Genomic DNA, 15055 nt, shown 5'->3' with positions numbered 1-15055 from the left:
AGTGGTATGCCTCATTATTCTATATGCACTAATATACCCCACATTATATATTTTTTCCTTGGCCCCACCCAGAATGTAAGCTTCAGGGGAACAGGGATCTCATTACGCTCTTTGCTGTTTGTGTAGTACCTATAATAAGAGTTTGTGACACTTTGTAGGTGCTCAATAAATACTTAACTGAGTGAATCATTCAGAGCTGCCCTATCCAGTATGGTGCCATTAGTCCTATGTGTCTTTTAAATTAAAACTAAAAGATTGAGCTCCTCAAACTAGCCACATTTTGAGAGCTTAAAAGCCATATATGACCACTGGCTACCTTATCACGATGCAGATAGAGAACATTTCCATCATTACAATACTCTATTGGACAGGTCTTATAAATAGATTTGAATAATATATAAAGGCAAGTGATTCTGTCTGTGCATAACAGAATTCACCTGTATTAAATGCCTATAGGGTCGTTACAGTAATGAATCATCTACTGAGTGACCGGGAAATCAATTCCAAGAAATTAAAGTTGGGCAGATCATATTTAGTAACACTGCAATGCAGTTGGGAGCAAGGAGATTACATTTTCTTGGCTTTCAAAATACAGGTATACCCTGCTTTCCGAAAGCTCGTTTCATGCCACTTCACTTTTACAAAAGTCTTACACTTCTATAGTGATGGCTTTTTTTTTTAAGTGAAAATCCTCTTCAAATTTCTTTCAGTTAGCAAAAACAGGTATTACTGAAGGTCTTGCGTAAAAGTGAAGTGGCATGTCATGAACTTTCAGAAAATGGGGAATACTCTTTGCTTTTCACTGTTTCAACTTACCAAAGGTTTCATAGGAATGCTCTACTTTTAGATAGCCAGGGAACGTTTGTATATGGAAGTTAAGGAACACTACTTTTTTTTTTCTTTAAGATTTATTTGTTAGCACACATAAGAATGGGGAGCAGCAGGCAAAGGGAGAAGCAGGCTCCCACTGAGCAAGGAGCCCAATGCGGGACTCTATCAGGGACCCCAGGATCATAACCTGAACCAAAGGCAGACGGTTAACTGACTGAGCCACCCAGGCATCCCTAAGGAACACTTCTTTTTTAATATGTTTTTTTTTTCCTAAGATTTTATTTATTTATTTGAGAGACAGAGATCAGAAGTAGGCAGAGAAGCAGGCAGAGCGAGAGGAGGAAGCAGGCTCCCTGCTGAGCAGAGAGCCTGATGCTGGGCTCTATCCCAGGACCCTGGGATCATGACCTGAGCCGAAGGCAGCGGCTTTAACCCACTGAGCCACCCAGGCGCCCCCCTAAGGAAAACTTCTTAAAGAGAAAATCAAGACAAGAATTACTGACTATTTAAAAATTAATGTCAAAATAATATCAAAGTCTGAAATGTGGCCAAAGGTATATTGAGAAGAAAATGCAGGCTGTTAAAGGTGTTTTATAATGATATAAGATTAAAAATGATTAAGCACTGAAGACAGAAAAACCACAGAATACCCAAAGATATTAGGATGAAAACTGAAAGAATGGTTAAGCAAAATAAAAATATACAGAATAGGAATAATAACATATGGGGGTAGAATTTTTTTTTTTTTAAAGATTTTATTTATTTATTTGAGAGAGAGAGTGTGAGAGAGAGCATGAGCGAGGAGAAGGTCAGAGAGCGAAGCAGACTCCCCATGGAGCTGGGAGCCTGATGTGGGACTCGATCCTGGGACTCCAGGATCACGCCCTGAGCCGAAGGCAGTCGTCCAACCAACTGCGCCACCCAGGCGTCCCTGGGGGTAGAATTTTTAAATTCTAAGAAAATAATATGTACATTATGGCCACAAGTGAGAAAACTTAAGTAAAACTGATGTTTCTCCAGAAAGATGTAGATTCATAAAACATTCAAGAAATGGTGAATAGGGCGCCTGGGTGGCTCAGTGGGTTAAGCCTCTGCCTTCGGCTCAGGTCATGATCTCAGGGTCCTGGGATCGAGTCCCGCATCGGGCTCTCTGCTCAGCGAGGAGCCTGCTTCCCTATCTCTCTCTCTCTGCCTGCCTCTCCATCTACTTGTAATTTCTCTCTGTCAAATTAATAAATAAAATCTTTAAAAAAAAAAAAAAAAAAAGAAATGGTGAATAGTTCAGGGAAGATCCAGTTTGCCAAAGATTTACCTCCAAAATGGGACTAAGACTAGGTGGCTTTACCTTTGAGTTCTAACAAACTCTTCAAAGTCAAGCTAAGAGGTCTCAGAAACCAGACCATGAGCACCGTGAGAGTGGGGAGTATTGTGTTTTACTCACCACCATATCCACAGCTTCTGGCATACAGTAAAACTAAAAAGTCTTGTTCAGTGACTGGAAAGGGAACACTTCATTAGAGTATTTTATGTGTAATTTTCAAAAAAGGTCAGGTAACATTTTTATTATAAAAAGTGAAAACATTTCTGGTATTTTTAAAGACCCTTGAATATAGAAGTGAAAACTTACTAATCAAGACTTTTATAAAAACAATTTATTTCCCACATGGGAGTTACCCCTTATTAAACAACTAATAAAATATGTGATATATAGTCATACATTTAAAGACAACAAATAATTTGATGTACAAGAAGACAAAACTTCAGGAGATAAATATGTCCCAGCATAACCAAAAGGAGCTGGATCTCACTTACAAATTGCTTAACTGGAAAGGGGATTAGTGTTTTAGCAAATGTTTTCGCCAATGAAAATATTACTCTTAAAAAAAGACCAGTATACAAAAACAGTGATTGACAAAGCCAAAATATTTCTTAGTTTCAATTCTTATATAACGTAAATGAAGTTCATATTAAATGAAAATAAAAGGCTAAACATCCATCAATATATAAAAAAGGAATTCCGTTGCTCAAACAGTAGGTACAACTTCATATTCATATTCAAAATCTACTCCCAGAATCATGAATTGACTTTTAAAAAAAATAATAATTTATCAACTACTACCTGAAATTATTAACAATGACAATTAGTATCACTATGACATACTTCTATGCATTTATCACAATAGTACAATACAAAACTTCCAATCTAATTTTATGGCCCTGTAATCAAGCTAATTAGTACCTTAAAAAAATAAAGTTCTAAATATAAAGTTGGTGGTTTGAGGCTCAGTAAACAGTAACCAGACATCTTGTAATAGACTTCCCTCATCAAGAGAGTAAAATAAAAAAAAAAAAAAAAGAGAGAGTAAAATAGCCAAAGGTTTTCTCTTTCTTTGTGACATTGCTTCATTCCAAAAGAGAATGGCCTCCAGCCATTATTACAGGTTTCTGTTTAAGCCAAAAACCTTTAAAAATAGGTCTTTAGTTCTGGCAGATTAAATTCTCAAAAATTCACATTCTCTTCAAAAAATTTCAACTGGCGAGCTTTCACACTGTAAGTTGTATATTTTTCACCCATGTGCTCCTGCAAACGTGCCTATTTGGGAAACATAAAAAGAAAATCAGTATGTAGTAGAAAAAAACATCTGTAATCTTAAAAGAACAGCTTTAAATAAGGGGGGGGCTTTTCTAAGTATGACCCCAGAGGTAGAAATCATATGGGAAAATACTATAATTTCTTTAAAATTTTTAAGCTTCAAGTTATCAAAAACTACACTCATAAGAAATTAAGAGCAAACACTACACTGGGGAAAATTTACAACATACATCCCCCCAAATTAATATCATTAATACAAAGAGCTCTTAGTAAAACACAACAATATTAGAATTAATAAAACAAAATCCCACAGATAATTCAGATAATTTTGCTGGCTCAGTCTATGGAGCAATATATGGCCCAAGGCACTGTTGGAAACAGAGAGCCATCAACTGGCAACTAAGAAACCTTAACAGCTGAGTGAAGTAAGGGCAAAGGAGAGTCCAAAGAGCTCTGCCAAACCCACTGTCATTCTAAGGTGGCTATGGACACAACCAAGGCCTCGCCAACTAAGAAGCAACATCAAACTTACACTGTGGGGACAGGAAGAAGGGATAAAATAGACATCACTAAAAAATCCAGCCAATCACTAAAGAAGCAAATAATAATAGCAACCCCCCTCCCTGGGGAGGCCAGTACCCAGATTTGTAACAATATATTTTCTGAAATGTCCAGTTTTCAGGAGTATGACACATACACTGGGAAAGAAGGTAGGCAAGAGAGGCACTACCTGTCAGAGTAACAAGGTGCTGGAGTTAACAGGCAAAGACATCATTATAAACCCATTCAGAGAACTAAAGAAAACCATAAAGAAATAAAGGAAGGTATGAGGGGAATGTCACATCAAACTGAGAATAGTGATATAGAGAAATTATAAGAAGAACTAAATGGAAATTCTGGAGAGGAAAAGCACAACAACAAATGAAAAATTCACCTGAGGGGCCCAGCAGTATATTTAATCTGGCAGAAAGAAAAGTAAGTGGGCTGGGGATAGATTGATAAAGATTATGTAATCCAAGGAACAGAGAGAAAAGAAAATGAAGAAAAGTGAACATTGTTTTAGAAATGTGGGACATCATTGGGGCACCCGGCTGGCTCAGTGGGTTAAGCGTTGGACTCTTGATTTCGGCTCAAGTCATGATCTCTGGATTGTGAGATCAAGGCCCATGTTGGGCTCCATGCTCAGTGGGAAGTCTGCTTCTCTCTCCCTTTCCCTCTCCCTCTGCTCCTACCCTAGCTCACACTCTCTAAAATAAATTAAAATGTTAAAAAAAAAAAAGGTGGGACATCATTAAACACACCAACTACAAATGTAAAGGGACCATCAGAAGGATGAGAGAGAAAAGAGCAGAAAAATTATTTAGAGAAATAATAGCTGACAACTTCCAAATGTACTGAAAAACATTAATCTACATAAGAGATCCACACACAGACATGTGAAAGTAAGTGTCAAGGGGCGCCTGGGTGGCTCAGTGGGTTAAAGCCTCTGCCTTCAGCTCAGGTTGAGATCCCAGGGTCCTGCCCGCATCAGGCTCTCTGCTCAGCAGGGAGTCTGCTTCCTCTCTCTCTGCCTGCCACTCTGCCTACGAGTGACCTCTGTCTGTCAAATAAATAAATCTTTAAAAAAAAAAAAGAAAGAAAGTGTCAAAAGACAAAGAGACAATCATGAAAGCAAGAGAAAAATGACACCACTTACATGGGAGAAGTAATAACATTAACAGCTAACATAAACAAAGGAGAGTAAGCGGTAGTAGAGTAAGGGATAATATATTCAAAGTACTGGAGGAAAAAAACTGTCAACAAGAATCCCATTGTAAGTAAAACTACCTTTCAAAAATAAAGGTGAAGTAAAGACATTCCCAGACAAACAAAAACAGAATTTGTGGCTAGCAGACCACTTTATAAAACTACTAAAGGAAGTTCATCAAGCTGAAAGTAAGACCCCAGGCAACAATTTCAATTTACTTGGAAACACAAAAAGCACTGCTTTCGGAGGAGGTTATGAAGAGGATGTTACCTCCGGTTCACCTGTGAGCCTGACTCTGGCAATTGGAGGTTCCCTATCCCCTCCTGTCCTTGGAATATGCATTCCATTTGCCTGCCCCACTCCCAAAGGATGCTCCAAGGACAAAGCCTTCAGATTATGATGTGGTGTTGAGACCATCTGGACAGCATAAGTGATTGAACCCAGTTAATATAACATACATATATATATATATATATATATATATATATATATATATATATATACATACTACATATATAATATATGAACTTTTGAGATTTGGCAGGTGGGTGTGGAGATCTACTCATCTTGTGGCTGCCTACACCAAGCCTCATATGTGAGTTCCCTTGCTTATTAGAACTACCACTTCCCAATCTAGAGTGTCTGCCTCTTCCTTCCTTCTCTCCCTGCCCTCCTCCTACACAGGGGCCAGTTTCAGATTATACCTGAGAGTAATTATGCAAATAAAACCCAATATAAATGCATATTGTTTCATATGATAGTTGTCTTTCTCTGCTTGACTTATTTCGCTAAGCATGATACCCTCTAGTTCCATTGATCTCCCTGATATGAGGAAGTGGAGATGCAACATGGGGGGTTAAGGGGGTAGGAGAAGAGTAAATGAAACAAGATGGGATTGGGAGGGAGACAAACCATAAGTGACTCTTAATCTCACAAAACAAACAGGGTTGCTGGGGAGAGGGGAGTTGGGAGAAGGGGGGTGGGGTTATGGACATTGGGGAGGGTATGTGCAATGGTCAGTGCTGTGAGGTGTGTAAACCTGGCGATTCACAGACCTGTACCCCTGGGGATAAAAATATATGTTTATAAAAAATTAAAAAATTTTAAAAATGCATATTGTTTCTCCTTTCTTCACTGAAATGATTAAAAAAAAATACTTAAGTAATCTCTATACCCAATGTGGGGCTTGAAATCACGACCCTGAGATCAAGAGTCACACACTCTTCTGATGAACCAGCCAGGTGCCCCTTCTCTGAACTGATTTTAAAAGTAAATATATAAGACAATATATATGAAAGATGACAGAGGAGGACGAGGACTACATCTCACATGGATAAAAACTGTGCTGCAGAATGCCTAAGGTAACTATTTTGGAACTCTGGAGTCTACTCAAGGCTTGCAGTTTCTGGGGTAAGGCTTGGAGGTTAAACTGTGGTTAATTTCAGGTCCTGAGGGTGGGGGAGCTGGAGGGCAGGCAGCTGTGCAGATGTTCCTGGAGCAGGCAGCACACAGCTTGTGGGGCCAGAGAAGGCAATGAGAACCTTGCCTCCAAATACTGGGGATCTGTGTACTGACAGATGACTACTGCTTCTGATCAGAGAGATGTACACACAGAAGCCGCCAAACATTGTTGCAGTCCTCACTGATACAGTTACAAACCCCTCCCCTTCAGCTGAAGCAAGTTAAGGAGGGATTTAAAGAGACCACTATATATGCACAGTGGGAGTCCCAAAAGGGAAGAGAGAGAGAGATTTGATGTAATAGGCAAAATGCACCAAGTTTGAAGAAAGACATGAATATAAACATCCAAGAAGCTCAATGAACTCTTAAGTAGGCTGAAACTAACAGTTCCTACCCAGACACATTATAATCAAGCTGTTGAAAGCTGAAGAGAAAGGGAAAATCTTGAAAGCAACAAGAAAGAGGTAACTCCTCACATATAAGAGATCTCCAATATGATTATCAGCAGATTTCTCTCAGAAATCAAATAAATAAATAAAATCTTTAAAAAAAAAAAAGTGAGCAAGAAAAAGAAATACTGGCATTTCCAAAAACAGATGGATCTTGAAGGCATTATTCTTTTTTTTTTTTTTAAAGATTTTATTTATTTGACAGAGAGAGATCACAAGTAGGCAGAGAGGCAGGCAGAGAGAGAGAGAGGAGGAAGCAGGCTCCCTGCTGAGCAGAGAGCCCGATGCGGGACTTGATCCCAGGACCCTGAGATCATGACCTGAGCTGAAGGCAGCGGCTTAACCCACTGAGCCACCCAGGCACCCCTTGAAGGCATTATTCTAAGTGAAATAAGTCAAACAGAGAAAGACAAGTACTGCACGGTCTCACTTATGCAGAATCTGAAAAGACTGAACAGAGAACAGATTGGTGGCTGCCAGAGGTGGGGGTGGGGGTGGTGATGGAAATGGGTAAAGGTGGTCAAAAGGTACAAACTTTAGTTATGAGGTAAATATATTCTGGGAATGTAACTAACTGTACAGCATGCTGACTCGTGATATATTTGAAAGTTGCTAAGAGTAGATCTTAAAAGTTCTCATCACAAGAAAAAAAATGTTTTAACTATGAGAGGTGATGGATGTTAACCAAACTTACTGTGGTAATCATCTCACAATAAATACAAAAATCATTAGGTTGTACACCTTAAACAATGTTATATATCAATTATATCTCAATAAAACTGAGGGGAAAAGGTAAGCGAAAACTTAAGATATTACTAAATAAACAAAAGATGAAGAATTTGTTAACGCCAGACCCAGTCTACAAAACTACTACAGGGAGTCCTGTTAATTTTAAATGAAAGTATACCAGACAGTACTGCAAAGCTGTATGAACAAATGAAGATCTCAATAAAGGTGATAGGTGAGCAGTTATCAAAGTTAGTATTATGTAACAGTGTGTAATTCCACTTTTGTTTTCTACATGTATTGAGAGAGACATTCAAAAAATTATGTCTCAAAGTTAGCACTATTGTAACTTTGTTTCCTATAAAATTAAAGAGACCAATGCACTAAAAAGGCCAATTACTAGTTTGTTTTTGTTTTTTAAGATTTTATTTATGACAAAGATAGCGAGAGAGGGAACATAAGTATGGGGGAGCTGAAGAGGGAGAAGTAGGCTCCCCGCTAAGCAGGGAGCCCGATATGGGCCTTGATCCCAGGACGCTGGGATCATGACTTGAGCTAAAGGCAGACGCTTAACAACTGAGCCACCCAGGCGCCCCTAGGTTATGTTTTTGGATTCACACAATATATAAAGATGTAATTTTGTAATATCAGTAACCAAAAAGGGTGGGTACAGAGCTTTAAAGCAGCAGAGTTTTTTATGTTATTGAACATAACTGAACATAAACTGGTATAAATTCAGATTAGAGATAGTGATGTTGTTACAATGGTAAATACTAATGCCATTGAACCAAACACTTAAAAATGGTTAAAGTGGTAAATCTGAAATTATGTGCATTTTACTACAATTAAATAAGCAACAAGTTTATAATAACACAAATTAAACAATTTAACGTCTTAAAATGATTAATTTTTTAAAGCAATTTTTAAAAAGGGTGTATCATTTATTGTTGAGCCTTTAACATATAGAAATGTAATCTATTTGCCAATAACACCACAAAAGAGATGAGTTGCAGCAAAGCTGTATTAGGCTAAGGAAATGACTCCAGATGGTAACTTGAATCCACAGGAATAAACAAAGAGACATAAAAATTAATAAATAACAAAGTTACTATAGAAAAAATTACAAACACATACTTTCCTCTCCTCTCCTTCAACTTCAAGAGACATAAAATCGGGGTGCCTGGGTGGCTCAGTGGGTTAAAGCCTCTGCCTTTGACTCAGGTCATGATCCCAGAGTCCTGGGATCAAGCCCCGCATTGGGCTCTCTGCTCAGCAGGGAGCCTGCTTCCCTTCCTCTCTGCCTACTTGTGATCTCTGTCTGTCAAATAAATAAATAAAATCTTTTAAAAAAAAAGAGACATAAAATCATATAAAGAAATAATTATAGAAAGACAGTGTTGGTTTTGTAACATTAATATGGCATGTATGATATATAAAATGATGTCACAATAAAGGGAAAAGGGGAATAGGAATAACACTTCTATGTCTTACTGGAATTAATTGAGTATAAAGCTGAAGTTGATTCTGGTAATTTAAGATGTATATGATAAGCCTTAGAGCAACCACTAAAGAAAGGAAAGGAAAATATACAGGAAAAAAATTATTTAGGAAATTAAAATGCTACATTAGAAAATTTTCACAATGCAAAAGAAAGCAGTAAAGTAGAAATACAGGAATAAAAAAATGAGACATATATAAAACAAAAAGTAAAATGCAGACATAAATCCAACTGTATCAGTATTAACATTAAATGTGAATGAATTAAACAATCTGATCAAAAGGCAGAATGTTAGGGTGTATAAGAAAACAAGATCCAACCATATATAGTACTTACATGAAACACATAATAGATCAAAGGTACAAACAGACTGAAAGTAAAAGGACAGAAAAAGATACACCATGTAATCAGCAACCATAAGAAAGCTTAAGTGGAAAAAAAAAAAAGAAAGCTTAAGTGGCTATACTAATATCAGCTAAAATAGACTTTCAAACAAAAACATGTTACTAGAGATAAAGAGGAAAATCTTATGATAAAAGTCAATTCATCAGAAAGATATAACAATTATAAATATATAATACCTAATAAAAATACATATATATACCTAATCAAAGCACCAAAATACAGAAAGCAAAAATTAACAGAAATCGAGGAGGAAATTCAACAGTAGTTGGAGACATCAGTGACATCGTAGAGACACAGGACTCCACTGTCAGTAATGGGAAAAACAACCAGGCAGAACATCAACAAGGAAATAAGCCATTTGGTCAATACTACAAACAAACAAGAATTAAAACTAACAGACATCTAAAATATACTCCCCACAACAAGAGTTGAATATAAATATTCTTCTCAAGCACGTATGGAAAATTTCCAGGTTAGACCATATGCTAGACCATGAAACAAAGCACAATAAATTTAAAAGGATAAAAATAATTAGTACATTCTCCGACCACAATAAAATGCATTAGAAATAAATAACAGAATGAAATTGGGGAAACAAAAATATGTGGAAGTTAAACAGCACTCTCCTAAATAACCAACCTTAACAGAAATAAAAAAGATTTAAAGGGATTGCTATTATAATTACACGCTAAGAAATGGACAAATTCTTAGTAAGACACAAAATTAGAAACAGAAGATTAGACAATCTGAGTATAACAAGACACTAAATTCATAATCAAGAAACTATCCACAAAGAGAAGCCCAGGCCCAGATGCCTTCATTGGTGAATTATATCAAACATTTAAAGAATTAATACCACTTATTCACTAACTCATCCAAAAAACATAGATGATAAGGGAACACTCCCCAACTCATTCTATGAACCCATTATACCCCAATAACACAACCAAAGACATCACAGAAAACTAGATTATCTTATAAGAATACAGACAAAGGAATCTTCAACAAAATATAAGAAACATGACTCCAAAGTCATACAAGTAGTAGTATACAACATAACCAAGGGAGGTTTATCACAGGAATGCAAGGATGGTTTAACATCCCAAAATCAATTAAGGTAACACACCCTGTCAATAGAATTAAATACAAAAGCCATATAATCATCAAAATAGAAAGCATCTGACAAACCCAATAGCTTTCTGTGATTTAAAAAAACACTCAACAAACCAGAAAAAGAAGGAAACTTCTTCAATCTGATAAAGGGTGTCTATAAAAACCCACAGACAACTAGTAGTGAAAGACTGGATGCTTTCCCTCTTAGATCAGAAACAAAGTCAAGGATGTCCACTTGCACCACGTCCACTCAACACTGTACTGGAGCTTCTAGCCAGGGCAATAGGCAAGGAAAGAAGTAAAAGGTATCCAGACTAGAAAGTAAAACTAACTCTCTTCATAGATGACTTGATATTATATAGAGAAAATTCCAAGGAGTTCATCACCACCAAAAAAAAAAAAAAAAAGAGGATATTAAACCCAGTAAATAAGCTTAGCAAGATTGCAGGACACAAGGTCAAGATTTTCAAAATCAAATTTATTTCTATGCATTTTCAGGAAACAATCCCAAATGAATATATAAAATTCCAATAGAATCAAAAAAAAATTCAATAGCATCAAAAAGAATAAAATACTCAGGAATAAATTTGATAAGCGGGGTATAAAACTTACACTCTGAAAACTATAAAACATTGTTTAAAGAAACTTAAAATCTAAATAAATGGAAAATTGCCTCACATTCATGAATCAAAAGTCTTAATTTTATTAAAAAGGTAATATGCCACAAATTAATCAGCAGATTCCATGCGATCTCTATAAGAATCTCAGCTGGCTTCTTTGAAGAAATTGACAAGCAAATCTAAAATTCACAGAACTGTAAGGGACCCAGAATAGCCAAACAATTCTGAAAAATAACCAAGTTGGAGGACTCATCTACCTTGATTTCAAAACTTACTACAAAGCAACAGTTAACAAAACAGTATAGGACTAGCATAAGGACAAACACAGATTAAAGAAACAGTACTGAGAGTCTAAAAATAAACAGATGTGTATATGATCAACTTTTTTTTTTTACAAAGTGACAGAATAGTCTTTCCAACAAATGGGATAGCCACATACGTAAGAATGAAGATGGACCTTTACTCTAAACCATATACAAAAATTAACTCAAATACATCAAAGACCTAAATATACAGACTAAAGCTATAAACTTTTATAGTTTTATAGAGAAAAATCTACAGGTATACCTAAATGATCTTGGATTTGACAAGGGATTCTTCGATTACACCAAAAACACAAGTAGCAAAAGAAAAATAAACTGGACTTCATCAAAACTGAAAATTTTTATGCTTCAAAGAACACTATCAAGGAAGTAAAAAGAAGAGGAGGTGGAACACTGGCTGCACTTTCCACCTGAGATGAACGAAGGGCTGAAGGCGGAGCTGGAGAAATTCAGGGGGCAAGGCCCTGCCTAAACCCATTGCATCCCAAAGTTGGGGGCCTACAAAGGAGAAGCTGGCCCCAAGCACCCCAGCACCCACAGGGAGAACCTGGACCTGCGTGCAGACCAATAAGATTCACCCCAACCACCCACTCCCATTGAAGCCAGCCAAGAAATAAAGGTGAGGATTTCAGGCCATTTTAAAAAAAGGTGGGGGGGTAGTAAAAGACATTCTACCACTCCCACAGAACGGGAAAAATATTTACAAATCACATATTTTATAATAAGACTTCTATTTAGAATATACAGAGAATTCCACAACTCATTAAAATATAAATAACTCAATTTAAAAATTGGCAAAAATCTTGAGTAGACATATCTCCCAAGAAAATATACAAATGGAAAGTAGTACATGAAAAGATATTCAACATCATTAGTCATCTGGGAAATGCAAATCAAAATCACATTGAATACTTCATACCTGGTAGGATGGCTATAAACAAAAAGATAATAGTAATTGTTGACTGGGATGTGGAGAAATCGGAACCCTCTTACGCTGGTAGAAATGTAAAATGGTGCAGCTGCTTTGGAGAGCCATCTGGGAGTTCCTCCATTGAAATGTAGAATTATCATATGACCCAACAATTCCACTCCTAGTTATACACCCAAGGGAACTGAATCCACACAGGAGCTTGAATACCAATGTTTATACCAAACTTAGTCACAACAGGCAAAAGGTGGAAACAACCCAAATGTCCATCAACTGATGAAAAGATGGAACAACATATTGTGTGGCTATGCCACACAATAGAATACTGTTCACCCATTAAAAGGAATGAATTTTTTTAAATATTTATTTATTTGACAGAGAGAGAAGTAGGCAGAGAGGCAGGCGGCGGGGGGAGGGAAGCAGGCTCCCTTTCTGAGCAGAGAGCCCAATGCGGGGCTCGATCCCAGGACCCCGAGATCATGACCTGAGCCAAAGGCAGAGGCTTAACCCACTGAACACCCAGGTGCCCCAGGAATGAAATATTGATACACGCTCCCACACAGATGAACCTTGAAGACATTATGCTAAGTGAAAGAAGCCAGTCACAAAAGACTACATATTTTATACCATTCTATTAAATGAAAGGTCCAGAATAAGTAAATTTATATAGAAAAGGCAGATTACTGGTTCTTTAGAACTGAAAGGAGAAGATAGAGGGCCAACAGCTAGAAGTACAAGGTTTCTTTTTAAGGAGATGAACATATTTAATATTGACTGTGGTGATAGCAAATATATATTTGTGAATATATTAAAAAAAAACCACTGAACTATACACTTAAAATGGGTGAATTGCATGGTATGTGAATTATATCTTAATAAATCTATTAAAAACCGTAATCCTTATTTCATTCAACCTGATTGAATTGAATCTACTGAATCCTAGAACAGAAAGATTTTTTTTCTTTTGCTATAAAGGATATCAGCATGACAATTAGTGAAATTTAAGTAAGGTCTGTAAATTAGATAACGGTATTGTACTTTAAAAAATTTTTTAGATTTATATATTTATTTTAGACAGAAAGAGAGCACAAGCGGAGGATAGCAACAGAGAGAGGAACAGGCTCCCAACTGAGAAGAAAGCCTGAAGTGGGGCTCAATCCCAGGACCCTGGGATCACGACTTGAGCCAAAGGCAGATGTTTAACTGACTGAGCCACTCAAGCACCCCAATAATGGTATTGTGTTTATGTTAATTTTCTGAATTTGATCACTGAGCTATAGTTATATAAGGACAGATTCTATTTATTTATTTATTTACTTACTTATTTATTTTCGAGAGAGAATCACAAGCAGACTCTGCACTCAGTGTAGAGCCTGATGCAGGGCTTGATCCCCAAACCCTGAGATCATGACCTGAGCCAAAATCAAACCACCCAGCCAACTGAGCCACCCAGGCACCCATATTAGGATATATTCTTGTTTTTAGGAAATACACTGAAAAATTCTGGGGGTGGACAGATATTCTCACAAATGGATAGAAAAATAATTATACATATGGAGAAAGAGAATAATGAAGCAAAAGTGGCAGAATAGTAATATCAGGAAATACAGATGAGGAATATTGAGGAATTCTTTATACCCTTTCTGCAGCTTTATATTAGTCTAAAATTATTTTATTTTATTTTTAAAGATTTTATTTATTTGACAAGAGAGAGAGATCATAAGTAGGCAGAGAGGCAGGCAGAGAGAGAGGGGGAAGCAGGCTCCCCGTTGAGCAGAGAGCCTGATGCGGGTCTCGATCCCAGGACCCTAAGACCATGATCTGAGCCGACGGCAGAGGCTTAACCCACCGAGCCACCCAGGCGCCCCTAAAATTATTTTAAAATAAAAAATTAAAACAACACTTAGGTACCATTTATTATTAAATTGCTGGAGAAGTGATATTCAGCAGCCATCCAGGATAACAGACTTTCCAACCTGGAACATGGCTCAGTCTGTTCATAACCTTGCAGGAAGGCCCTAGCACTACAGCAACTTACTCAAAGCTTTGGCCACATTTTGGCAGTATGCCAAGGTTGAGCTGGTTCTTTCAACTGATCACTGCTGAGAGTCTTACAGCTATTCAGAGCTGGAAAAAAATAACCAAGAGTGTTCAAACTATTAGCTTCCAACAACTCACAGTTAAGGAAGCTCTGCTGAATGGTTTGGTGGCCACTGAGGTGTGGATGTAGTTTTATGTTGGTGAGATCATAGTCAAGGGTGACATCACTGGCTATGATGTTTAAAGACCTGTCTTTAACATCTATCTACACTTGGTTTGAGTGTTCTTAGACCATGTGTTTTTAGACTGGTATCTGAATAA

At 37.0% G+C, this 15055-nt stretch overlaps 1 protein-coding gene across 1 annotated transcript in view; it reads right to left on the bottom strand.

Moving 5' to 3' along the window:
- Positions 1–2464: 2464 nt before the first annotated feature.
- NEK4 (NIMA related kinase 4) overlaps positions 2465–15055 on the bottom strand; it is a 34330-nt gene continuing 21739 nt past the window's right edge. The window contains exon 15 of the mRNA XM_044253402.1: positions 2465–3424. Coding sequence (XP_044109337.1) covers positions 3332–3424 — 93 coding nt within the window. The 3' untranslated portion in view covers positions 2465–3331. The remainder of the gene's footprint in view (positions 3425–15055) is intronic.

Source organism: Neovison vison, chromosome 6 (genome assembly GCF_020171115.1).
Source record: "Neovison vison isolate M4711 chromosome 6, ASM_NN_V1, whole genome shotgun sequence".
Taxonomy (NCBI): domain Eukaryota; kingdom Metazoa; phylum Chordata; class Mammalia; order Carnivora; family Mustelidae; genus Neogale; species Neogale vison.
The sequence above is the reverse complement of the archived record's forward strand: the minus strand, read 5'-3'. Positions and strand labels throughout refer to the sequence as shown.